Source organism: Oncorhynchus clarkii, chromosome 26 (genome assembly GCF_045791955.1).
Source record: "Oncorhynchus clarkii lewisi isolate Uvic-CL-2024 chromosome 26, UVic_Ocla_1.0, whole genome shotgun sequence".
Lineage (NCBI taxonomy): Eukaryota > Metazoa > Chordata > Actinopteri > Salmoniformes > Salmonidae > Oncorhynchus > Oncorhynchus clarkii.
In genome coordinates, this window is record NC_092172.1 from 30,753,536 (window position 1) to 30,780,524 (window position 26,989).

General features: G+C 42.6%; 1 protein-coding gene and 1 long non-coding RNA gene across 3 annotated transcripts in view; both read right to left on the reverse strand.

Moving 5' to 3' along the window:
• Positions 1–6,622: 6,622 nt before the first annotated feature.
• Positions 6,623–8,453, reverse strand: LOC139385160 (uncharacterized). Of its 2 annotated transcripts, none has more exons than XR_011628917.1 (4): positions 8,307–8,453; positions 7,790–7,887; positions 7,518–7,594; positions 6,623–7,220 (listed from the first exon to the last, which is right to left on the reverse strand). It is a non-coding gene; the product is annotated as an uncharacterized lncRNA (long non-coding RNA). The 2 variants fall into 2 exon arrangements; XR_011628916.1 differs by having other exon boundaries at positions 7,489–7,594.
• Positions 8,454–9,540: 1,087 nt separating this feature from the next.
• LOC139384339 (transient receptor potential cation channel subfamily M member 7-like) overlaps positions 9,541–26,989 on the reverse strand; it is an 80,475-nt gene continuing 63,026 nt past the window's right edge. The window contains exons 27-41 of the mRNA XM_071129046.1: positions 23,173–23,267; positions 22,687–22,783; positions 22,472–22,551; positions 21,884–21,921; positions 20,860–20,891; positions 20,675–20,722; positions 19,207–19,251; positions 18,996–19,061; positions 18,586–18,734; positions 18,279–18,413; positions 14,652–14,734; positions 14,312–14,517; positions 11,200–11,251; positions 10,927–11,033; positions 9,541–10,734 (exon numbers count right to left, since the gene is read on the reverse strand). Of these exons, the coding sequence (XP_070985147.1) occupies positions 10,631–10,734; positions 10,927–11,033; positions 11,200–11,251; positions 14,312–14,517; positions 14,652–14,734; positions 18,279–18,413; positions 18,586–18,734; positions 18,996–19,061; positions 19,207–19,251; positions 20,675–20,722; positions 20,860–20,891; positions 21,884–21,921; positions 22,472–22,551; positions 22,687–22,783; positions 23,173–23,267 (1,337 nt within the window). The 3' untranslated portion in view covers positions 9,541–10,630. The remainder of the gene's footprint in view (positions 10,735–10,926; positions 11,034–11,199; positions 11,252–14,311; positions 14,518–14,651; positions 14,735–18,278; positions 18,414–18,585; positions 18,735–18,995; positions 19,062–19,206; positions 19,252–20,674; positions 20,723–20,859; positions 20,892–21,883; positions 21,922–22,471; positions 22,552–22,686; positions 22,784–23,172; positions 23,268–26,989) is intronic.

The window sequence follows — 26,989 nt, forward strand, 5'->3', positions numbered from 1 at the left end:
GAATGTCACTAGACTGTGGACGGGGAGTAGTGAATGTCACTAGACTGTGGACGGGGAGTAGTGAATGTCACTAGACTGTGGACGTGGACAGTGAATGTAACTAGACTGTGGACGGGGACAGTGAATGTCACTAGACTGTGGACGGGGAGTAGTGAATGTCACTAGACTGTGGACGGGGAGTAGTGAATGTCACTAGACTGTGGACGGGGACAGTGAATGTCACTAGACTGTGGACGGGGAGTAGTGAATGTCACTAGACTGTGGACGGGGAGCATTGAATGTTACTAGACTGTGGACGGGGACAGTGAATGTAACTAGACTGTGGACGGGGACAGTGAATGTCACTAGACTGTGGACGGGGAGTAGTGAATGTCACTAGACTGTGGACGGGGAGTAGTGAATGTCACTAGACTGTGGACAGGGGACAGTGAATGTCACTAGACTGGACAGGGGAGTAGTGAATGTCACTAGACTGTTGACGGGGAGTAGTGAATGTCACTAGACTGTTGACGGGGAGTAGTGAATGTCACTAGACTGTGGACGGGGAGTAGTGAATGTCACTAGACTGTGGACGGGGAGTAGTGAATGTCACTAGACTGTGGACGGGGAGTAGTGAATGTCACTAGACTGTGGACAGGGGACAGTGAATGTCACTAGACTGTGGACAGGGAGTAGTGAATGTCACTAGACTGTGGACAGGGGACAGTGAATGTCACTAGACTGTGGACAGGGGACAGTGAATGTCACTAGACTGTGGACGGGGAGTAGTGAATGTCACTAGACTGTGGACGGGGAGTAGTGAATGTCACTAGACTGTGGACGGGGAGTAGTGAATGTCACTAGACTGTGGACAGGGGACAGTGAATGTCACTAGACTGTGGACAGGGAGTAGTGAATGTCAGTAGACTGTGGACAGGGGACAGTGAATGTCACTAGACTGTGGACAGGGAGTTGTGAATGTCACTAGACTGTGGGCAGGGAGTAGTGAATGTCACTAGACTGTGAACAGGGAGTAGTGAATGTCACTAGACTGTGGACGGGGAGTAGTGAATGTCACTAGACTGTGGACGGGGAGTAGTGAATGTCACTAGACTGTGGACGGGGAGTAGTGAATGTCACTAGACTGTGGACAGGGGACAGTGAATGTCACTAGACTGTGGACAGGGAGTAGTTAATGTCACTAGACTGTGGACGGGGTGTAGTGAATGTCACTAGACTGTGGACGGGGACAGTGAATGTCACTAGACTGTGGACGGGGACAGTGAATGTCACTAGACTGTGGACGGGGACAGTGAATGTCACTAGACTGTGGACGGGGAGTAGTGAATGTCACTAGACTGTGGACGGGGACAGTGAATGTCACTAGACTGTGGACGGGGAGTAGTGAATGTCACTAGACTGTGGACGGGGAGTAGTGAATGTCACTAGACTGTGGACGGGGAGTAGTGAATGTCACTAGACTGTGGACGGGGACAGTGAATGTCACTAGACTGTGGACGGGGAGTAGTGAATGTCACTAGACTGTGGACAGGGGACAGTGAATGATGTTTGCTTCCCTTGGACTTACTTCTTTCAGGGTTTTGTGCTGTGAGTTATACATCTGCTCTTACAGTAGCTGTGTTACATGTGGCAGGTGGGTGTGTACAGTGGGGCAAAAAAGTATTTAGTCAGCCACCAATTGCGCAAGTTCTCCCACTTAATAAGATGAGGCCTGTAATTTTCATCATAGGTACACTTCAACTATGACAGACAAAATGAGAAATCACATTGTAGGATTTTTTATGAATTTATTTGCAAATTATGGTGGAAAATAAGTATTTGGTCACCTACAAACAAGCAAGATTTCTGGCTCTCACAGACCTGTAACTTCTTCTTTAAGAGGCTACTCTGTCCTCCACTCGTTACCTGTATTAATGGCACCTGTTTGAACTTGTTATCAGTATAAAATACACCTGTCCACAACCTCAAACAGTCACACTCCAAACTCCACTATGGCCAAGACCAAAGAGCTGTCAAAGGACACCAGAAACAAAATTGTAGACCTGCACCAGGCTGGGAAGACTGAATCTGCAATAGGTAAGCAGCTTGGTTTGAAGAAATCAACTGTGGGAGCAATTATTAGGAAATGGAAGACATACAAGACCACTGATAATCTCCTTCGATCTGGGGCTCCACGCAAGATCTCACACCGTGGGGTCAAAATGATCACAAGAACAGTGAGCAAAAATCCCAGAACCACACAGGGGGACCTAGTGAATGACCTGCAGAGAGCTGGGACCAAAGTAACAAAGCCTACCATCAGTAACACACTACGCCGCCAGGGACTCAAATCCTGCAGTGCCAGACGTGTCCCCCTGCTTAAGCCAGTACATGTCCAGGCCCGTCTGAAGTTTGCTAGAGAGCATTTGGATGAGCCAGAAGAAGATTGGGAGAATGTCATATGGTCAGATGAAACCAAAATATAACTTTTTGGTAAAAACTCAACTCGTCGTGTTTGGAGGACAAAGAATGCTGAGTTGCATCCAAAGACCAGCATACCTACTGTGAAGCATGGGGGTGGAAACATCATGCTTTGGGGCTGTTTTTCTGAAAAGGGACCAGGACGACTGATCCGTGTAAAGGAAAGAATGAATGGGGCCATGTATTGTGAGATTTTGAGTGAAAACCTCCTTCCATCAGCAAGGGCATTGAAGATGAAACGTGGCTGGGTCTTTCAGCATGACAATGATCCCAAACACACCGCCCAGGCAACGAAGGAGTGGCTTCGTAAGAAGCATTTCAAGGTCCTGGAGTGGCCTAGCCAGTCTCCAGATCTCAACCCCATAGAACATCTTTGGAGGGAGTTGAAAGTACATGTTGCCCAGCAACAGCCCCAAAACATCACTGCTCTAGAGGAGATCTGCATGGAGGAATGGGCCAAAATATCAGCAACAGTGTGTGAAAACCTTGTGAAGACTTAGAGAAAACGTTTGACCTCTGTCATTGCCAACAAAGGGTATATGACAAAGTATTGAGAGAAAGTTTTGTTATTGACCAAATACTTATTTTCCACCATATTTTGCAAATAAATTCATAAAAAATCCTACAATGTGATTTTCTGGATTTTTTTTCTCATTTTGTCTGTCATAATTGAAGTGTACCTATGATGAAAATTACAGGCTTCTCAACTTTTTAAGTGGGAGAACTTGCACAATTGGTGGCTGACTAAATACTTTTTTGCTCCACTGTATGTGTGTTCGTAATGTTGGTTTTGGTTTTAAATATCCTTAAGTATCAAATTAAATGTAATTGCTATAATATACTTAAGTATCAAAATAATTTAAAATTCCTTGTATTAAGCAAACAGCACACTCAACACTGACATAATTTACAAACAAAGCATTTGTGTTTAGTGGGTCCGCCAGATCAGATGAAGTAGGGATGAACAGGGATTTATTTTCTCCTGCGTGAATTTGACCAGTTTCCTGTCCTGCCTGCTAAGCTTTAAAAAAGTGATAATGTATGGGGTAAAAAGTAAATTATTTTCTTTAGGAATGTAGTGAAGTAAAAGAAGTCAAAAATAGAAATAGTAAAGTGAAGTACAGATACCCCAAATAAACATTTTAAGTAAACATAATTTAAAGTACTACTTAAGTACTTTACACCACTGCTGGCACTGCCAGTTTGTCACTGTGTAATAGCAGTAGGATGTTGATTTGTGTATAGAGCAGATATATCCCTCTCTGATCATTCAGAACCTGCTGGGATAGAGAGAAAAAGGAGAAAAAGAGCGAAAGATTGGTAGATGAGGATCTGGACAGGAAGCCTGCAGTAGATTGGTGCTCTGATCTCAGGCGGTATGAGATTGTATCTGTCCGTGGTGCACGCACTACTGTCACCTGGTAGGCCAGTCTGCGATGCTGCTGGAGTGTGTGGATGTTACCTGGTAAAGTGCAGTGTGTGTGTGTGTGTGCCCTGCTCCCCTATAACCTTCCCAACACACACGCTATACCAACGGATTGATTTCATTTATTTGATCATTTAAAAATAAAGTACAACTGCAGAGATCTATATTGAGTAGAATATAACTTCTAGAATATAAATCTAAATGCTAGTCTAAATAATATTCCTGTCTGTATCATGAAAGAAAAACATAGGAATCATAACATAACAGTATAAACCAGACAGGATGAGAGTATTTTCCTTCAATCAGACCGTTGAAATTACTCTAGGGGCTCCCTGGTGTCGCAGCGGTCTAAGGCACCGCATCTCAGTGCAAGAGGCGTCACTACAGATTCCAGGCTGTATCACAGCCGGCCGTGATTGGGAGTCCCATAGGGCGGCGCACAATTGGTCCAGCATCGTCCAGGTTTAGCCGTCATTGTCAATAAGAATTGGTTCTTAACTGACGTGCCTTGCTTTATTTAACTAACCCTAGTCTCCATGTTCACATCCCTAGTTTCAATGTGAACAATCATTAATAGAATCAGGTCAGTACTCAGGATCTTATAAAACACTGTCCTCCCCCTCTCTCCTTTCCACCTCTTGCTCTCCACTCATCTACTGAAGCAGGGTTTCCCGAACTCGGTCCTAGGCCCCCCCTGGGAGCACGTTTTGATGTTTGCATTAGCACTACACAGCTGATTCAAATAACCAACTCATCAACAAGCTTTGATTATTTGAATCAGCTGTGTAGTGCTAGTGTTACGTCCCTGAAAAAGGGGAGAAATAATCACGAGAGTGATACGGTCTTATTATTCCTCAATAATAACTTTTAGTGCAAAAAGAAAAGACCGCGATTTTCCCGGGAACTTGGGTGGAGACCAGAGCAATCGATCTTAGGCTCATAGATTAAGAGCATTTAGTAGATCACAGATGAACATTTTTACCCTTCCGTTAGGCACCACAAAATAAAGTAATCAATATAACGTTTACACATTCCTCTCACAATTCGTACCCTTTGTACGCTTGACAGAGTTTAACTTTAACACAATTATATGAATTATCAATCTCTATCAACTAATACTGAATGCATGATCATTTTAACCTTAGATGTTTTAAGATCCTCACATACTATGAACTTACTAATACTTTTGAATGTATAACAGGCTATGAGTCTTTCCTTTAACCTGTCACACTAGGGCAACAAAAAACGTTCACTCAGGGGTGTCCCCAGAATGTAGAAATTAACATAATCTACTGAGGTATTGATCAAATCTAATGGATGGACCATCAGAGTGTAGTTGACTTCCGATGAGATCTGTAACGTCGTTCTGTGTGTGAAGCACAGCTGTGACGTCACTATCTGACAGGGTAACTTCAAGCTGTGTGTGTGTGTGTGTGTGTGACTTACAGCGCCGCCCCGTGGTTCCCGTCACCGTCACATCAGGAACGTTCCGCTTGATGGCAGATGCTAGGTCCTGATAGACTCGTACCCTCATATACTACTGCAGACCACAACACAAACACACCGTAAACACACACACAGGCTGCACATGGCATTTCATATCTATAACTTTACACTGGACAATAGAAATGGAGAGGGTAGTTAAAATGTTGGTAAATGTTAGACTGATGATGTAAATAATGAGTTTCTCTAACTGGAAAATCATGTCAATGTTTTGCTTTTGTCTGCAAACTCTCTCCTTAAATCAATAACCTGAGCCAATAGGAAGTCTATTGGTTCCACACACCACATTCAGACAGTTTGTTCACTGTCTCACTGTTGTTTTCTTTAGTATAACAACAGATCTCCTAACATTGTAGAGTAGACATTAACAGATCTCCTAACATTGTAGAGTAGACATTAACAGATCTCCTAACATTGTAGAGTAGACATTAACAGATGTAGTACAACGTTAAACAATAACCACCCAATATTCTATGTGGACTTCCACAGACATGATTCTTCTCTTTGTGTGTGTGTGTGTGTGTGTGTGTGTGTGTGAGAGAGAGAGAGAGAGAGAGAACAATGCGAAAGAGATGTGAGAGCAGGTGGGCACTGTCACAGATAAGCTGTGTGACTCTCCCTCTATCCACCTGTTCACCTGTTACCTGAAGGACATGGTTAGATGGGGGCCAGAGAGATAGAGGGGTAGAAAGGGTCAGATTCTAGAATATTCTCCAATATGCTGGAGGACATCACAGAACAGATGTATTACAGTTTAAAGTGCATTTGACAGAGGCTAATAGAGTGGATATAATGAATAATCAATCACCCCATAGTTACATGGAATCCAGTTTTGGTAAAAATGTAGTAAAACTCCAGATGGCAGAGTGGTAATTCCCTTTCCCACATATTAACTGCATTAAATTCCCCTCTTGGCTGAAGTGTGATCTCTATCACAAGTTTGATAATAAACTGTCATCTTTATACAGCCATATAAAAACTAATACTAAAGACTTTGTACCTCTACAATTATATAACACACAGAGGAATAACATTTTTGGGGATAGAACCCAGTCTCGGCCTACACACAAAATCAGATAAGATCAAATAAAATCCCTTGACCGCTATAAAGGCCGTGGCAGTATATCTATTGCATCATCACACCCGGTAAGAAAGAAAGTGAAAGAGGCAAAGTGAAGATGGGAAAGATTTCCTGGCACAACATTCAATAATAACACAACAACACCAGTAAATGTCCAACAGCATTATTGTAAATGTCCAACAGCATTATTGTAAATGTCCAACAGCATTATTGTAAATGTCCAACAGCATTATTGTAAATGTCCAACAGCATTATTGTAAATGTCCAACAGCATTATTGTAAATGTCCAACAGCACCCTCCCAACACAAACTCAATACTAATTGATTCCTAGAATTTATTTGATCATTTAAAAATACACGTACAGCCTATACAACTGCAGAGGTCTACATTGAGTACAATATTTCTAGAATGTAAAACGAAATGCTAGTCAGTCTATAATATCTTGGTCTGTATAAGGAAAGAAAAACAGACAAGGAATAACATAAGACATGACAGTATAACACGGAGACACAGGATGAGAGTATTTCCCTCAGATCACAGAGTTGAAATGACTGTAGACTTCATGTTCACATCCCTAGTTTCATTGTGAACAATCATTAATAGAATCAGATCAGGACTCAGGATCTTTAAAAAAAAACACTCTCCTTCTCTCAATAACCACTCATCTATTGGAGAAAACACTTATTATCCTTCTTCTTCACTTTCTCGACCTTTCCTCCACGGCTCACCTCCTTCACCATCGCCACCATCTGGTCAGACAGTAGAGCACATGTTACAGAGAGAGCGTGTAGGAGATAAATCAAATGAAGGTATATTTGTCATATTATATGCACAGGATACACGTGGTGTATACTATACAGTACAATGAAATGCTTAAAGAAATAGTATGACTTGACTGGGATTGGATCCCATTTATCCATGCTCCCTAATTTAACACTTCTGAACTACTGTTCAGGTTCAGATACTGTGGCTTTACCTCAGACGATACATGAAGATACATTGTGAGTATGGTGTTACCTGGTGTTCAGAACAGGAGTAACACCCACCTCCTTGGTGTCTGGGAATCCTCCTGCCTCCAGTTTAGAGTAGGCCAGTTTACCATTCACTGTTACCTCGAAACTGGCTGTGGGACAAACCATGATCAGTTAGAATATAACATAATAATCTACTGAGGTATTGATCAAATCTAATGGATGGACCATTAGAGTGTAGTTGACATCCGATGAGATCTGTAACGTCGTTCTGTGTGTAAAGCACAGCTGTGAGGTCACTATCTGACAGGGTAACTTCAAGCTGTGTGTGTGTGTGTGTGACTTACAGCGCCGCCCCGTGGTTCCTGTCACAGTCACATCAGGAACGTTCCGCTTGATGGCAGATGCTAGGTCCTGATAGCGAGACTCGTACCCTCATCCACTACTGCAGACCACAATCACACCGTTACACACACACACCGTAAACACACACACAGGCTGCACATGGCATGTCAAATCTATAACTTTACACTGGACAATAGAAATGGAGAGGGTAGTTAAAATGTTGGTAAATGTTAGACTGATGATGTAAATAATGAGTTTCTCTAACTGGAAAATCATGTCAATGTTTTGTTTTTGTCTGCAAACTCTCTCTTTAAATCAATAACCTGAGCCAATACCAACACATTCAGACAGTTTGTTCACTGTCTCACTGTTGTTTTCTTTAGTATAACAACAGATCTCCTAACATTGTAGAGTAGACATTAACAGATCTCCTAACATTGTAGAGTAGACATTAACAGATCTCCTAACATTGTAGAGGAGACATTAACAGATGTAGTACAACGTTAAACAATAACTTACCAATATTCTATGTGGACTTCCACAGACATGATTCTTCTCTCTTGGTAGTTTCTCCTCTCTGGGACGTGTTTTTGTGTGTGAGAGCAATGGGAAAGAGACAAAGTGAGAGCAGGTGAGCACTGTTACGAATAATGTGAGTAAACGGCAGATTCACTGGCCCCCATATAACCACGCCCTTCAGGTAACAAGTAGACTGGTTTATCAAGCCTAGACAGGAAGTGGTTAAAATAATCTGCTATTCGACCAACAGACTTTCAATATACTGTACTCTGCTCTCTCTATTGGCCGAAGATCAAAAAGCATTTAGTCTATTTTCACAGAAATTTGCGAACTACAAATTCATAAGACATAAAAACAACAAACATATGGAAGCCTACAATCACTAATAACTACTACTGCTAACTTATTACTACTACTGCGGCCTAGATTCAATCAGAGCATTAACCAGTGACAGCAGACACCTGCATAGTGGATGACTTGGTGGTGGAACTGCGTTTGGAGCTGTTAAATCGGTGAGCAGCTGCTCTGCACCTGCCCCCATTCGCTTTAGAAGTTCAGAGCGCGAAAATGTAGGCTGTATAGAATTAACTACGTTCAAATGTAAAAATCATTCAATGAAATAAGGGTTTTATCATCAACTCCGTGCAGCCAAGGCAATGTCCAGTTCAGGTATAATGCCAGGAGCCACTGGTGGATTTGACAGCTCTGACGCAGCTATGTGGATGTAAAATTGACATATTACTGTCCATACTGTAACGACCCTGGGTTTATAAGTGCGGAAATCGACTGCATGAGCATGCTTTTGCGGCAGTCGATAGCGCGCCGGACCTCGGGCTAGAAGGTCGAGGGTTCAAGGCCTGCTCCCTGCTGTTTCATTACAATACTCTTATTTTACACAATGTTGCTTTCCACTGGACTTTGTATGTGACAACACCAAGAAGAGTTTCATCACTGTTGATCGATGTTCCCAAACTGCTAAAGATGTAGGTGGAGATGAGGTTTGTGAAAAGGATGAAATATACAGTTTCCATCCAGACCTAACTGTAGGGTAAAGGTGTCGGGTTACAGACGAGTAACTGATGAATAACTGTTGGCTACTGGGTTCTTTATCAGCTGGCTCATCAACAGGTGTGTGTGAGAGTGTTTCTCTCTGTGGGCCTGTCTGCCAGCAGCTGCAGTCTTACTGAAGAATGTGGGGACCTCATCCCCACCAGACAGTATCAGCATCATACTGTACAAGGAATGGGACATAACTGTCATTTTATTAGTTTAAAATGTTATACAGTAGAACATGTATAGAGTAATAGACCCTTACACGCCCCTGAATAAAACAGCATCTGCTTCTGCTCAGTAGCAGATATAAGTATCTATAAGATACACTAGATTGGTATTTGCGTGATGACAAAGAAATAACAATAATAGTACCAGCATTGTAACATTTAAAAACTATCAGAAATAATCAGTGGACACATTTCAGAAGAGTTCAACACAATTAGTACATATATGTACTGTAAAAGTTGCATTGCAATCTGCCCATATTTTACAAGATTTTCAAATTCATGTGTCTTCTCATTAAATATGAACCACTAATTCCATAATAATACATGTATTTTACATTTATAAAAAAAAGTATCAGGTGACATTCTGTATAAAGTGTTGCAAATTGTATCTCAGCAGGTTGACCCTTACAGTCCTGCACTACAGACAGACAATGCACTTTAGTTTATACAAGGCAACTTTTCATAGTTCAGAATAAGTACTGGTCTCTTTATGCAATGATATTGTACCTGTTGATAGCCATTTAGATATATATAGATATATATATATATATATATATATACACACACACACACACACACACACACACACACACACAACATATAAACTTGTAGTAAAAAACATATTTAAAAAGTTTTGTTCCCCATTTACACATTTTTTGAATAATCATGTTGGTTGCTGATTGGCATTGGTTGGACAGATACAAAAGTAACACAGTTCTGCATGCATACATGGGTCTCCATGGAAACACAGGCATGGCTCTTCCAGTTGATTGGATGAGATGGGTCATGGCTAGACCCACCTTATCCAGCTTTTGTCAAATTAATGTAAAAAGTATATATTTTTTGTTGCTAACCCTAAATCTTTTCCTAACATTAACATAATTCTCCCAACCTGCTACCAAAAGTCAAATATGATGCTAATTTGACAAAAGCTGGATCCCTTCTAGCCATGAGGTGTGCACACTAGTTTTTCCTTTGTCCTCTCTGGCATTGGCCAATAGAATAACAGCACCAGCCTCTTCTCTCTGGATGTGTCCTATAGGATCAGAGCATGAGCCTCATTGAATGGCGGGTCCCGCTTCCGGGGTCGTGTGATTCGTCCTGAGGCAGCATCAGTTTGTCCGGCGTGTACTCGTTCCGCTTCAGATCTTAACAGACACAGGAAGAGGAGAGAGATGAGGCAGACAGCCAGGCATCCATCTACTACATAAAGCTGAAATAACAATGTCACTACTTCATTGTCCTAGAGCCTTATATTAGCAAAATATAAGCTCACCTCGTCTCCATAGTAATGGACACACTTGGATGCAAACGGTAAACAAACAGAGAGAATTCCCTACCGGGAAGTTTGAGTTTCCTGCAGCAAGAGTTGCAGTGGTGTTTGGCCCGGAAGTTTCTGATGGCGTCATCTCCCAGGTTGGCAGGACCAAATATCATGTCATATGACCTACAGATTAGTCAAGAGAACATTATTAATTATGTGATCATTCTAAAGGTCCAAATATTGTGTTGTATGATCTATGGATTAAAATAGAATGTGAGTGTTGTAAAATCTTTTATAACAAAGTGAAACATGATTTTTGAATGTGAGAACAGAAAACAGGTTTACACACCCCTTCTCTCCACTCTTTATGACAGACGGATCAGTCAGAATCTCCCCCACTCCTAAAAACACAAATATAGCAGTTACTAATGGGAGGGACTTGTATTTACAGGATTTCTACCAGCCCAGCACAACTCTTCCCTGGTGTTCTCGTATGTCCAGTCACTGAAGGGTCAGGGGTTAAAAGTTAGGGGTTGGAGGTCAGAAGAAAGGGGTCAGTATTACCTTGCAGGTCCAGCACTAACAGCGCTCCCTGAGTATACTCATATGTCCAGTCACTGAAGTGTAGGGTTGCATATTTTGGGGAATTTCAGGTGGAAACTTTCCGTGGGAATTAATGGGAATATATGCAAATTAATAACATTTAAATGTAGATGTTTTTGCATTGGATACATTTACCATATCATATGGAGACACAAACATTTTACATTGACATAATTGCAAATGATTAAATGCTTCCAATAGAAAAAAACCCAAAACAATTTAGTTACGAATTGAACTTTAATGAAATTAGTTGACTCTTCACATGGGATGATTTCACTGAACAACAAAAAGGTTTTCAACATACATCTGTAAAATGATAGTCTAGAAACGAAAGCTTTGGTTGTCTTCCTCTCAGGCTTCCATGTCTTCTCCCTGGACCTCAATGTCCACCTCTTGAACATCAGACTCTGAGGCCTCATCTTCACTGTCACTTTCCAACCTTGTTGAGGATGACTCGTTGTCAGGCTCAAAAAGCCTCAAATTTGCCCCATATGGCCACTAATTTTTCAACCCTTGTATTGGTCAGCCTTGGTGCTTGCGTGCTTTGGTATGCGTGTTCCCAAACAAGGACCAGTTACGCTCTGAGGCGGCTGATGTTGGTGGGATTTGGAGGATAATGGAGGCAACGGGAAAGAGGCTCAGATCCACAAAGTCCCTTCCACCAGGTGGCTGATGAGATATGTTGGCACGACGGCCATATTGCATCTCCATCCCAAAGTCCTTGCTTGTCAGTGTACTTCGCCAGACTGCCAAGAAACTTGCCCTCATCCAGGCCAAGGTGGTGAAACACAGTAGTGATGACACCATAGGCCTTGTTGATCTCTGCACCAGACAGGATGCTCTTGCCAGCATACTTGGGGTCCAACATGTATGGTGCGGCGTGTATGGGCTTCAGGCAGGAGTCTTCATGCTTTTTGATGTACTTCAGAACTGCATTTTTTTCTGCTTGGAGCAACAGTGAAATGGGCAGGGCAGTACGGATTTCTCCTCTTACATCTGCAAGCAGAGTCAGACAGGATGGCATTGTCTCCCTCAATCCGTGCAATGGCTACTGCTATAGGTTTCAGGAGTTTCAGGCTGCTTACCACTCTCTCCCAAAATACATCACCCAGGAAGATGCTCTTGATGGGGCTGTCTATATCGACAGACTGTGATATGGCCATTTCTTGGAGAGACTCATTCCCCTCCAGGAGACTGTCAAACATGACAACACCACCCCAACAGGTATTGCTGGGCAGCTTCAATGTGGTGCTCTTATTCTTCTCACTTTGCTTGGTGAAGTACATTGCTGCTATAACTTGATGACCCTTCACATACCTAACCATTTCCTTGGCTTTCTTGTCGAGTGTATCCATTGTTTTCAGTGCCATGATGTCCATGAGGAGCAGATTCAGCCAATGGGTGTGATGTGAGGGTAGGACTCCTCCACTTTAGACCAAGCAGCCTTCATGCTAGCAGCATTGTCGGTCACCAGTGCAAATACCTTCTGTGGTCCAAGGTCATTGATGACTGCCTTTAGCTCATCTTCAATGTAGAGACAGGTGTGTATGTTGTCCCTTGTGTCTGTGCTCTTGTAGAATACTAGTTGAGGGGTGGAGATGTAGTTAATTATTCCTTGCCCACAAACATTCGACCACCCATCAGAGATGATTGCAATACAGTCTGCTTTCTCTATGATTTGCCTGACCTCTGTTGAACTCTGCATCCAGCAAATGAGTAGATAAAGCATGTCTGGCTGGAGGGGTGTATGCTGAGTAAAGAACATTCAGAAATATCTTCCAATACACATTGCCTGTGAGCATCAGAGGTGAACCAGTTGCCTACACAGCTCGAGCAAGTCATTCATCAGCATTTCTCTGACTACGTTCCTCCATTGAGTCAAAAAAACGTCTGATTCCAGGAGGACCATGAGCTGTTGCTATCGATAAGGTGTCTGATTCATCGTTTTCACCTTGAATAGAAGTAGAGGGACTTTTGTCAGAGGTTGCTTGTTGTGAGTGCTGAGGGAACTTTATGCACTTGGCCAGATGATTCTGCATCTTTGTTGCATTCTTCACATATGATTTGGCACAGTATTTGCAATGTACACAGATTTTCCTACTACATTAGCTGCAGTGTAATGTCTCCACACATCAGATAGATGTGGCATTTTCCTGTAAAGATTAGAAAAAATGAGTAAAAAAATAACAAATACAATTCCATGTACAGATAAATAGTTAAGCAGTTAGATTAAACAACTCCTTTGTAAGACAAATGTTTTAAAAGGAAACATGCATGGAAACAGGTGAATTAACACTCCTCAGTTAACAGGCACAAGCAAGCTAAAACCCACATGGTAGCAAAATTAACTAGCAGAAATTGTTAACAAGTTAGAAATGATTTAAACACACTTTGCTGTAGGCTACTATTTACTAGTTAACAAAAAATCACGTATGTCATAAAATATATTCACCCCACTCAGTATTGTAATCAAAACTTACCAGTAAGCATGTAGTCCTTGGCTCAGACAGTGTAGTAGTGTGGGCTCAATAGCATCTCATTAGTGTGCAAGATGAGAATCAACTGTACATGTGATGGAAGAATGCACTGTGCATGCAGAGGGTTGCAATTCCATTGAATTGGGGATATGTTAAACAAAATATGTCACAAGACCTAGAATTGCCTTATGTGTATCCCACAAAAAAGGTTCATTGTTATAAGCTAACTTTTTTTGATGAATTTAAGCAAAATACCCGGGCTTAGTCTTCCCATGGAAAATGTCCGAAATAATTCTGGAAATTTACTGGAAAGTTTCAGACCCTTTGCAACCCTACTGAAGGATCAGGGGTTAAAGGTTAAGGGTTGAATGTCAGTATTACCTTGTAGGTCCAGCACTAACAGCTCTCCCCGGGTGTACTCATATGTCCAGTGGCTGAAGGCCAGCATGGTCTCCTCCAGAAGGTTGGTTGGGACAATCTCGTCCCCATTGTTATTGTTAAACTTCCTGAACTCTCCAGTAATACACTCCTCTATAGCGAACCATTGGCCTGCTGAGTGACAGTACAACAGAAACACCTCCAGAAACCTACAGAGAGAGAGGTAGGCACTGTGTCTTCTAAAATTCTTGTTTCAAAATGTCAAAAGACATACATTTTTAAATGGATAGCAGCTGAAAACAAGCAGCTAAATGAGAAGTGTGGCTCTGGTGTGTTAGTTTACCTGGGAGAGTAAGGGATTGTCTTGGGCCTCATTTGGTTGAAGGCAAATGTCAGTTTCTGAGCAGCTCTCTGCTGTTGAATTTCCTGTCAAGAGAGATGATACCAGTGTATGAGGTATTTCCACATTGAATAGCCTTGAATAAACCAGAGGAAGGAAGGATAGAGAAGGAAGGAAGGATGAATAGAATGGAGGAAGAGGGTGGTGGAAATGATCATATATTAAAAAGGAAAACTAAACATAGTTGTCCTGCTATGGTGTCATTATGAAGAGTGTGTGTACACAGAGGTGAAGCCAATGACGTACAGTTTATACAGTGCATTCAGAAAGGATTCAGACCCCTTGACTTTTTCCACATTGTTTCGTTACAGCCTTATTCTAAAATGGATACAATTGTTCCCCCCCTCCCTCATCAAATCTACACACAATATTCCATTATGACAAAGCAAAAAAAGTGTCTTTAGAAGTGTTTGCAAATGTATTAAAATTCTAAACTGAAATATAACATTTACATATATAACATTTACATAAGTATTCAGACACTTTGAAGCACCTTTGGCAGCGATTAGAGCCCCAAGTCGTCTTGGGTATGATGCTACAATCTTGGCACACCTGTATTTGGGGAGTTTCTCCCATTCTTCTCGGCAGATCCTTTCAAGCTCTGTCAGGTTAGACAGGGAGTGTCACTGCACAGCTATTTTCAGGTCTTTCCAGAGATGTTCGATCAGATTAAAGTCCGGGCTCTGGCTGGGCCACTCAAGGACATTCAGAGACTTATCCCAAAGTCACTCCTGCGTCGTCTTGGCTGTGTGCTTAGGGTCGTTGTCCTGTTGAAGGTGAACCTTCGCCACAGACTTTGTTCCTGAGCGCTCTGGAGCAGGTTTTCATCAAGGATCTCTTTGCACTTTGTTCCATTCATCTTTCCCTCGATCCTGACTAGTCTCCCAGTCCCTGCCGCAGAAAAACATCCCCACGGCATGATGATGCCACCACCATGCTTCACCGTAGGGATGGTGCCAGGTTTCCTCCAGACGTGACGCTTGGCATTTAGGCCAGAGTTCAATCTTGGTTTCATCAGACCAGATCATTTTGTTTCTCATGGTCAGAGTCCTTAAGGTGCCTTTTGGCAAACTCCAAGCGGGCTGTCATGTGCCTCTTACTGAGGAGATGTTTGTCCTTATGGAAGGTTCTCCCATCTCCACAGAGGAACTCTAGAGCTCTGTCAGAGTGACCATCAGGTTCTTGGTCACCTCCCTGACCAAGGCCCTTCTCCCCCGATTGCTCAGTTTGGCCACTGTGTTCTTGGGGACCTTCAATGCTGCAGGAATGTTTTGGTACCCTTCCACAGATCTGTGCCTCGACACAATCCTGTCTCGGAGCTCTACTGACAATTCCTTCGACCTCATGACTTGGTCTTTGTTCTGACATGCACTGTCAACTGTGGGACCTTACATAGACAGGTGTGTGCCTTTCTAAATCATGTCCAATCAATTGAATTTACCACAGGTGGACGCCAATAAAGTTGTAGAAGCATCAAGGATGATCAATGGAAACAGGATGTACCTGAGCTCAATTTCGAGCCTCATAGCAAAGGGTCTGAATACTTATGTAAATAAGGTGTCTGTTTTACATTTTTAATACATTTCGCAAAAAATTCTAAAAAACTGTTTTCGATATGTCATTATGGGGTATTATGTAGAGATTGATGAGGAAAAATAATAATTGAATCAATTTGAAAATAAAGTTGTAGAAAAAGTCAAGGGGTCTGAATACTTTCAAATACACTGTAAACCCTGGAAAGTTGACAATATGTCTTGGCCAATAAGAGCCTTTGAAGCTACCAGGACGCCATATTCATACTCCTCCTTTCAGGGCTTTAAGTAATGGGAATGAATCAGGGAACAAACACACGGAGTGTACTAAACATGGCTATTTCCATGACATAGACTGACCAGGTGAAAGCTATGATCTGTTATTGATGTAACCTTTTAAATCCACTTCAATCAGTGTAGACGAAGGGGAGGAGACATGTTAAAACAGGATTTTTAAGCCTTGAGACATGGACTGTGTATGTGTGCCATTCAGAGGGTGAATGGGCAAGACAAAAGATTTAAGTGGGGGGAGACTCAATATTAGGAAGGTGTTCTTAATGTTTTGTACCCTGAGTGTAAAAAAAATATATATATATATACATACACACACAGTATATATACACAGTCGTGGCCAAAAGTTGAGAATGACACAAATGTTAATTTTCAAAGTCTGCTGCCTCAGTTTGTATGATGGCAATTTGCATTTTCTCCAGAATGTTATGAAGAGCGATCAGATGAATTGCAAATAATTGCAAAGTCCCACTTTGCCATGCAAATGAACTGAATCCCCCAAAAACATTTCCACTGCATTTCAGCTCTGCCACAAAAGTACCAGTTGACATGTCAGTGATTCTCTCGTTAACACAGGTGTGAGTGTTGATGAAGACAAGGCTGGAGATCACTCTGTCATGCTGATTGAGTTCGAATAACAGACTGGGAGCTTCAAAAGGAGGGTGGTGCTTGGAATCATTGTTCTTCCTCTGTCAATCATGGTTACCTGCAAGGAAACATGTGCCGTCATCATTGCTTTGCACAAAAAGGGCTTCACAGGCAAGGATATTGCTGCCAGTAAGATTGCACCTAAATCAACCATTTATCGGATCATCAACAAACAAAAAAATATTCAGCTGTGGGATCGGGGCACCACCAGTACAGAGCTTGCTCAGGAATGGCAGCAGGCAGGTGTGAGTACATCTGCACACTCAGTGAGGTGAAGACTTTTGGAGGATGGCTTGGTGTCAAGAAGGGCAGCAAAGAAGCCATCCGTAAAAAAGCTTGCCCGGAGAAGACAAGGTGAGCGCTACCATCAGTCCTGTGTCATGCCAACAGTAAAGCTTCCTGAGACCATTCATGTGTGGGGTTGCTTCTCAGCCAAGGGAGTGGGCTCACTCACAATTTTGCCGAAGAACACAGCCATGAATAAAGAATGGTACCAGCATATCCTCCGAGAGCAACTTCTCCCAACCATCCAGGAACAGTTTGGTGACGAACAATGCCTTTTCCAGCATGATGGAGCACCTTGCCATAAGGCAAAAGTGATAACTCAGTGTCTCGGAGAACAAAACACAGATATTTTGGGTCAATGGCCAGGAAACTCCCCAGACCTTAATCCCATTGAACTTGTGTTCCATCCTCAAGAGGTGGGTGGACAAACAAAAACCCACAAATTCTGACAAACTCCAAGCATTGATTATGAAAGAATGGGCAGCCATCAGTCAGGATGTGGCCCATAAGTTAATTGACAGGATGCCAGGGTGGATTGCAGAGGTCTTGAAAAAGAAGGGTCAACACTGCAAATATTGACTCTTTGCATCAACTTCATGTAATTGTCAATAAAAGCCTTTGATGCTTATGAAATGCTGGTAATTATACTTCAGTATTCCATAGTAACATCTGACAAAAATATCTAAAGACACTGAAGCAGCAGACTTTGGAAATTAATATTTGTGTCATTCTCAACTTTTGGCCACGACTGTGTGTGTATATATATATATCATTGGGTGAAGCGCAGTGTGTGTGAGTGTGTGTTCTCCTCTACCCTGAGACAGAGCAGCAGTACAGTGTCCTCCTTGTAGATGCTCTGCCAGGTCTGGACCACCTCTGGTAGGAAGGACTTAACGATATACAGGTGACCTGGCTTCAGAATGTCATACTCCGACCACGTACACAGCACCTAGAGTACAATACAATAGTTATAGTTTATTGTCCTCCCGAGAAATACATTATTGTACAACAATGCAACAACAACAAAAGCAACAAACCAATACTTTTTAATGTTCAGTTCCATCTCTGTTACATGTAGTGAAGACACTAGACAGTAGTGACCACACACACACCAACTGTACCTTGAGTGCACGTCGCAGCCCCCCTCCCATCTCCTCCTTACTGAGGAACTCTATCTTGGCACAGAGACCTTTGTGAGCCCAGGAGGACATGCTGTTGTTGATGGTGTTGGGAGAACTCTCCTCCAGACGATACACTGTTACTGGCTCACCTACAGGGAGCAGCACCCACAGACAGAGAGAGAGTGTGGGTGTGTATTAAATACATAATTGCAGCCACACAGGATAGATGGTTTATAGGTTCAACTGGTTTGGGTGTGTCAGGGGGAGTTGAGGTATGCAAAAACACATTTCCAATTCACACCTGGGACCCAGTCTGTGAAAGAAATTGAAACCCTGACTCGGTGTGGTGCCTGATGAAATGGACCCAGGAGGCACAGGGGTGAAGGGGACGTGTAAATACTGTATTTTACCTCTAGGGGGCACTGGGGTGAAGGGGATGCTCTGAGACAGCCTCATCAGGTTGTTACGCTCCACAGCTACAGGGAGGGAAACACACACAGAGTCAAATACACACAACATTGGCAGGAGGCTACAGTAGTCAAATGACATCCTACTCCATGTAGTGGGGAATAGGGTGTGACTTGAGACTGACTACAGTATGCTTTAAGGTCCAAACCTCACCCGAGTATTGGTAGCTTTCCATTGGCTTGAAAGGGGAACCAATTGCTAAGAAAAATAAAATGGTCAGTTATTCAAATCCAATTAAATATAAAGTGTATTTGTGATATGCATGGTTACAGGAAGTGTACACAACACAACAAAATGCTTACTTGCAAGCTCTCCTCTCATGACTATTGCTAATAAAAGTACAATAAAAAATAAGCATGTAGGGAAGAGAATAAGGATGAAAAAGTACAGAGGTGAAGAGGTGAATTCATTTTAGTGGTACAGGGTTAGATCACATCACAATGAGTTAGACGTAGTTTAAGGGTTAGATCACATCACAATGAGTTAGACGTAGTTAAAGGGTTAGATCACATCACAATGAGTTAGACGTAGTTTAAGGGTTAGATCACATCACAATGAGTTAGACGTAGTTAAAGGGATAGTTCACATCACAATGAGTTAGACGTAGTTAAAGGGTTAGATCACATCACAATGAGTTAGACGTAGTTTAAGGGTTAGATCACATCACAATGAGTTAGACGTAGTTTAAGGGTTAGATCACATCACAATGAGTTAGACGTAGTTAAAGGGATAGTTCACATCACAATGAGTTAGACGTAGTTAAAGGGTTAGATCACATCACAATGAGTTAGACGTAGTTTAAGGGTTAGATCACATCACAATGAGTTAGACGTAGTTAAAGGGTTAGATCACATCACAATGGGTTAGACGTAGTTTAAGGGTTAGATCACATCACAATGAGTTAGACGTAGTTAAAGGGATAGTTCACATCACAATGAGTTAGACGTAGTTAAAGGGATAGTTCACATCACAATGAGTTAGACGTAGTTAAAGGGATAGTTCACATCACAATGAGTTAGACGTAGTTAAAGGGATAGTTCACATCACAATGAGTTAGATGGAGTTACAGGGATGGTTCACATCTCAAGGAGTTAGAAGTAGTTAAAGGGTTAGATCACATCACAATGAGTTAGACGTAGTTTAAGGGTTAGATCACATCACAATGAGTTAGACGTAGTTAAAGGGATAGTTCACATCACAATGAGTTAGACGTAGTTAAAGGGTTAGATCACATCACAATGAGTTAGACGTAGTTTAAGGGTTAGATCACATCACAATGAGTTAGACGTAGTTAAAGGGTTAGATCACATCACAATGGGTTAGACGTAGTTTAAGGGTTAGATCACATCACAATGAGTTAGACGTAGTTAAAGGGATAGTTCACATCACAATGAGTTAGACGTAGTTAAAGGGATAGATCACATCACAATGAGTTAGACGTAGTTAAAGGGATAGTTCACATCACAATGAGTTAGACGTAGTTAAAGGGATAGTTCACATCACAATGAGTTAGACGTAGTTAAAGGGATAGTTCACATCACAATGAGTTAGATGGAGTTACAGGGATGGTTCACATCTCAAGGAGTTAGAAGTAGTTAAAGGGAAAGTTACAGCCACTCACAATCCTTCCTGCTCCCCAGATGGGCGTGTCTGTAGAGACATGATGCAGCTGAGAGGAAGGAGAGAAAATATAATTTGTCAAAGAGGCGAATAGAGAGGTGAACCGCCTGTTCATCTCAGAGAAAGAAATCAGGAACTATCAAGTTACAGTAATAGTACAGAAAGCAAGTTCCAATGGACACATACCATTTATACCTGAGTCCTCCCCTGGTGCCCTGCTGAGAGAGAGAACACACAACAGACATTAACATCCACCTCAGAGATAGAGATCATTACATTTGTTGTCGTCTCTACCTTCTTGCCCTTTGTGCTGTTGTCTGAGCCCAATAATTGTTTGTACCATGTTGTGCTGCTGCCATGTTGTGTTGCTACCATGTTGTTGTAGTAATGTTGTGTTGCTACCACGCAGTGTTTCCATGTGTTGCTGTCATGCTATGTTGTTGTCTTAATTCTCTCTTTATGTAGTGCTGTCTCTCTTGACGTGATTTTTTAAATCCCAGCCCCCATCTCCGCAGGAGGCCTTTTGCCCTCTGGTAAGTCGTCATTGTAAATAAGAATTTGTTCTTAACTGACTTGCCTAGTTAAATAAAGGTTAAATAAATAAAAAAACGTAGAAATAACCCATTTTGCATGTGCATCGTCAATGAGGATTTCCAAAATTTGAAAGTAGTGGGATCAGCCAATGAATTATACTCGTGAGCAAACATTCCATAACTGCAGGTGGCAGTAGATCACCAACCTTGACTTTATACCTGTTCAGACAACACACTCCAAGTAGCAGTATGCACCATTTCAGTTTGTTTACCAACTCATAGAAGTAGTAGAAGAAAAAGTACTACTTCAAAATGGAGATGGCCTCAATGGCGCTGCCTATACTCTCACAGACACTATACAGTAGAACAGTAGTAAAACACCGTTCACCTATTAATTAACACATACTAACACTACGGGCAACCACCCACTCCCCCTAATAGCTGTGTTGGGAATGTGATTGGAACATTGTTTCCGGTCACCATGGTAACGGTAAGCCAGGCTTGGCCCAGGGTTACGAACCAAACTGTGGGAACACTGAACTGATCAACAACCAAGAGATCTACTAGACCCACAGCTGCAAGTGAGTTCATCTACTCTACTCTTCCAGGGCTGTAAGTGTAAGTTGACCCCAGCTGAAAAACCAGGATGATGGTAGGAATGCATGCCAGGTACTTACAGACTGCTGGCCTGAGCTGTCTTGACCTGAGCCCTCTCCTGAGGAGAGAGGAAAACATGCCAGTCACACAGTCAGTCACACAGTCAGTCGGTTGTACAGTCAAGCCAGTCGGTCGGCTGTCGTCAGTCAATCACTCACCCGTCGTCAGTCACCCAGTCGGCTGTCGTCAGTCACCCAGTCGGCTGTCGTCAGTCACCCAGTCGGCTGTCGTCAGTCACCCAGTCGGCTGTCGTCAGTCACTCACTCACTCAGTCAGTCGTAGTCAGCCAGTCGTAGTCAGCCAGTGGTAAAGTCAGTCACTTGTAGTCAATCACTTGTCAGTCAGTGGTACAGTCAGTGGTACAGTCAGTCAGTCAGTCAGTGGTACAGTGAGTCAGTCAGTGGTACAGTGAGTCAGTCAGTGGTACAGTGAGTCAGTCAGTGGTACAGTGAGTCAGTCAGTGGTACAGTGAGTCAGTCAGTGGTACAGTGAGTCAGTGGTACAGTGAGTCAGTGGTACAGTGAGTCAGTCAGTGGTACAGTGAGTCAGTACTGATTTCAGAACCTGAAGGGGTGTGAGACATCATACAGTTATGGGACAGTTCTCACCAGTAGTAGTGCAGCTCTGGGGTCTTCGTGGATGAGGATGTCTTCCGCTGACACGCCGCTCCTCTCTCGCTTACTGAGAGCTGCAGACCCACAACAACCAAAGACCCTTTCAGTTAGCACACATAGTATACATGTCATGACCTCTGGCAGGTCTTGTCAGGGTTCTGCAGTGTATTCATGTGTCTAGCAGCACAGGTCTATCTTCCTGGACTTACAGGAGTCTGGATGGAGGAAGGAGGGACTCCGGTCAAACTCAGTGAAGCCAGCATATGAGTTGACCGTCCTCATATTACCTTGGCCTTCAGGATGACCCTGTAGACAGAGAGAAAGACACAGAGAAAGACACACTGGCATCAGTGTCTAGGAGCAACTTCCTCCTACTGGGCTCAGCTGATGAGATCTGTTTTCCTGTTTTTCACATAGTGAGGCTAAGGTTAGGATATGTGGGGACAATGTGTTTGGACAGGAAGCCATTAAGGAATTCTTGTTTGTTCTGTGGAAGTGTCTCTGTGATGTTTCATGTAAATAAACTGCTCCGCCCTGGGAACTAGAACTAACAGGTTGTTTTTTTAAATGGTCATAACATTGACTGACATTCTACCAACCAACAACCACTTCCCAACCAGGAACTAAGATCAAGTAAATAACTGCCTCAATACCTAGGAGGAGGAACACACACATAACCCCACATACTGTCTCACCTGTTCCCTGGGCTGCGTGGCTGGGCTGAGCTGTCTGGAGGAGATGTCTCTGGGGAAGGAGCGCTGCAGGTCCAGGTGAAGGTTGTCTTTATGACCTGGAGGACCGGAACACTGTTAGACAGATACAGAGACAGCATCACACCAAGGGTGGCCAACACTTGTCCTGGAAGGCTGCAGGCTTTTTTGTTGGGGTCATTTCAATTTGATAACTTTCTGAATTAAAATGGAATTGACCCAAACCCTGATCCAGGTCAGGAGTTGGCCAAACCTGGTTCTGTGCCTTAGAGAGAACATCTTAGACCTCTGGGACAGTCACTGAAAGACAGATGGACAGAGGGTAGGTGCCTCAACCTTTCCATGTGACAAACCCTTTAACCAATACAGACAATTTCAGGAAAGGTTGCAAATTTCAACCAATCAATCAATCCATGGCGATACAGTCACAACTCTGTCACCATCAACCAACACCCCAACACAACAATGACATTAGACAAGACAAAAGGTTGACATAATAATTGACAGGTAGAGCAAGAGAAAGAGAGAAATCTGAAATTGAGACAACAACGACGAGTTAATTACAAATCTGATCCTAGCACCCTACAGCCCAGGCACCTCTTCCTAGGCCGTATTACCATAAACGCTACATGGCCAATGCAGACGTAGGATTGACCATGCAACGCCTTTAAAGATCCCCCTTAGCCAAATCAGAGGGTCAGTAGGGAAAGTGAAGGGAACAAATTACAATAGTTGGAGGGCGGAGTTAGTTCTGAGGTGATTTTGATTCCCAGTTTAAGGCAGACTTCTGTAACCGTTTAGCTGTAATGTAAGTAGCTGTTGTATATGTAGCATACTAGCATGTGAACCTGTATAAGTAGCTAAGAAGAGTTGATGACTGAGTGACGAGACCAGAGCCCTATACTACAAAGAGGAGTTAGCGAGGTAAGTGTGGTCAACTCGGAGTAACATTTTGCAAGGAATCCCTCAGAACTAACCTGATCAAGGGCAGGCTAACTCAGGGCTAACTCCATTTATCTGAATGAAGCGTCTGAGCCGTGAGTTGAGGACCAATGAAATTAGAGTCCCCCCTCTCACCAAGACTACGTTGTCATCCCCTTCATTTTAGGACGACTGATGAACTATTTTATACAATTTTAACTGTATTTTTTTCTATAGTAATATTAAAAATACCACATTACACATTTAGTAATCACAGCATGCATTTGAAAGTTGACGCATAGTGAAACGTTTGTATGATTTTCTAAAATGATTTTATTGATAGGTAGGGAAAAAGGGACTTGTGCATTGATAAGCATTCGAAAGCACAAAGACGGCACTAACTAAACGGCACTTCTAATAGCCTATGTCACAGCATAGCCTGCTGAAGTGGCAAAATAACTTTTCTTTCATGTTGATTTCAGCCTAAAACATAAAAATGCGAACATTGTCTCAATTAAGAGTTCGGTGTTCGACTAGCCATGTGCAACATGCACGTACAGTTAACTGAAGTGACGTGGGCGATGAAACTACTATACGCCATTCATTTCCAATGGAAGAGAAGCTAAGTGGGCGGGGGACTGTTGGGCGATGCGAGCATGGGCGAGGGACGTGAACAGGATGGGACCAAAGATGAGGAAACCGGAACTTTATGCAAATACTTTGCGATGTACTTGACCAATTTAAAGCTCAGCATAGCTTCCAGTCCCTACTGGATTGGCTGTTGATACCGAGCACTACCTAGCTTGCTAGCACCCACACGAGGGCGAAGCTAGCATGGCGAGGCGGCATACAAGTGTAGTTAAAAAAACAAACATACCGACAGTGCATTTCCACATAACACGATGGGGGGCAATGAAACAACCTTGCTTGATATTTAACTTTCTAGCACCCACATAAGGGGAAGCTTGAGTGGCTATCCAAATTATTGTGTTATGTGGAAATCCCCTCTGAGCCTGCTTGCATTAGCTGCATGATCAAAATCCACCTTAGTATGGATGAAGCCTGGGCTTGAATGTGAAGCTAACTGAAGCTGGCTAGCTTTATAAAAGTCTTGAGTAGATCTAGTTTCAAATCGTAGTATACCTCTCAGATAGCGACTCTAGAAACGGGCAATTCTACAGTTTGCTTTGGGTCCCGTCTGAAGGTACGATGCAACACTAGCTAATATTAGCCACTAGCTAGCCAACACCAGATAACTAGCGTAGCAAGCCATCTCCATAAGAGGCAAATACATGTATATTGTATGTACGCTACCATAGTTTATATCGAGCTCAGATAGCAACCCTAGACACCAGGAAATTCTAGGGTTTTCTCTGAGTCTTGTGAAGAAACATCATCCTGCTAACTAGCAACACTAGCCCTCTGTTTCCCACTGCCGCACTGGCTAAGGACCACCATCGCCTGCATTGGATTGGTGAAGTGAAATGTAATAAATTACTTGTTTCCAAAAATTCCCAAAAATTAAACTGGTGCATGCATATGTATTCACCCCCTTTACTATGAAGCCCCTAAATAAGATCTGGTGCAACCAATTACCTTCAGAAGTCACATAATTTGTTAAATAAAGTCCATCTGTGTGCAATCTAAGTGTCACATGATCTCAGTATACATACACCTGTTCTGAAAGGCCCCAGAGTCTGCAACACCACTAAGCAAGGGGCACCATGAAGACCAGGGAGCTCTCTAAACAGGTCAGGGACAAAGTTGTGGAGAAGTACAGATCAGGTTGGGTTATAAAAAAATATCAGAAACTTTGAACATCCCACGAAGCACCATCAAAACCATTATTAAAAAATGTAAATAATATAGCACCACAACAAACCTGCCAAGAGAGGGCCGCCCACCAAAACTCACAGACCAGGCAAGGAGGGCATTAATCAGAGGCGACAAAGAGACCAAAGATAACCCTGAAGGAGCTGCAAAGCTCCACAGAGGAGATTGGAGTATCTGTCCATAGGACAACTTTAAGCCGTACACGCCACAGAGCTGGGCTTTACGGAAGAGTGGCCAGAAAAAAGCTATTGCTTAAAGAAAAAAATGAGCAAACACGTTTGGTGTTCACCAAAAGGCATGTGGGAAACTCCCCAAACATATGAAAGATGGTACTCTGGTCAGATGAGACTAAAATTGAGCTTTTTGGCCATCAAGGAAAACACTATGTCTGGCGCAAACCCAACACCTTTCATCACCCCGAGAACAACATCCCCACAGTAGTGAAGCATGGTGGTGGCAGCATCATGCTGTGTGGATGTTTTTCATCGGCAGGGACTAGGAAACTGGTAAGAATTGAAGGAATGATGGATGGAGATAAATACAGGGAAATTCTTGAGGGAAACCTATTTCAGTCTTCCAGAGATTTGAGACTGGGACGGAGGTTCGCCTTCCAGCAGGACAATGACCCTAAGCATACTGCTAAAGCAACACTCGAGTGGTTTAAGGGAAACATCTTAATGTTTTGGAATGGCCTAGTCAAAGCCCAGACCTCAATCCAATTGAGAATCTGTGGTATGACTTAAAGATTGCTGTACATCAGCGGAACCCATCCAACTTGAAGGAGCTGGAGCAGTTTTGCCTTGAATAATGGGCAAAAAAAAAAATCGCAGTGGCTAGATGTGCAAAGCTTCTAGAAACATACCCCAAGAGACTTGCAACTGTAATTGCTGCAAAAGATGGCTCTACAAAGTATTGACTTTGGGGGGGTGAATAGTTATGCACGCTCAAGTTCAATTTGTCTTATTTCTTGTTTGTTTCACAATAAAAAATATTTTGCATCTTCAAAGTGGTATGCATGTTGTGTAAATCAAATGATACAAACCCCCCA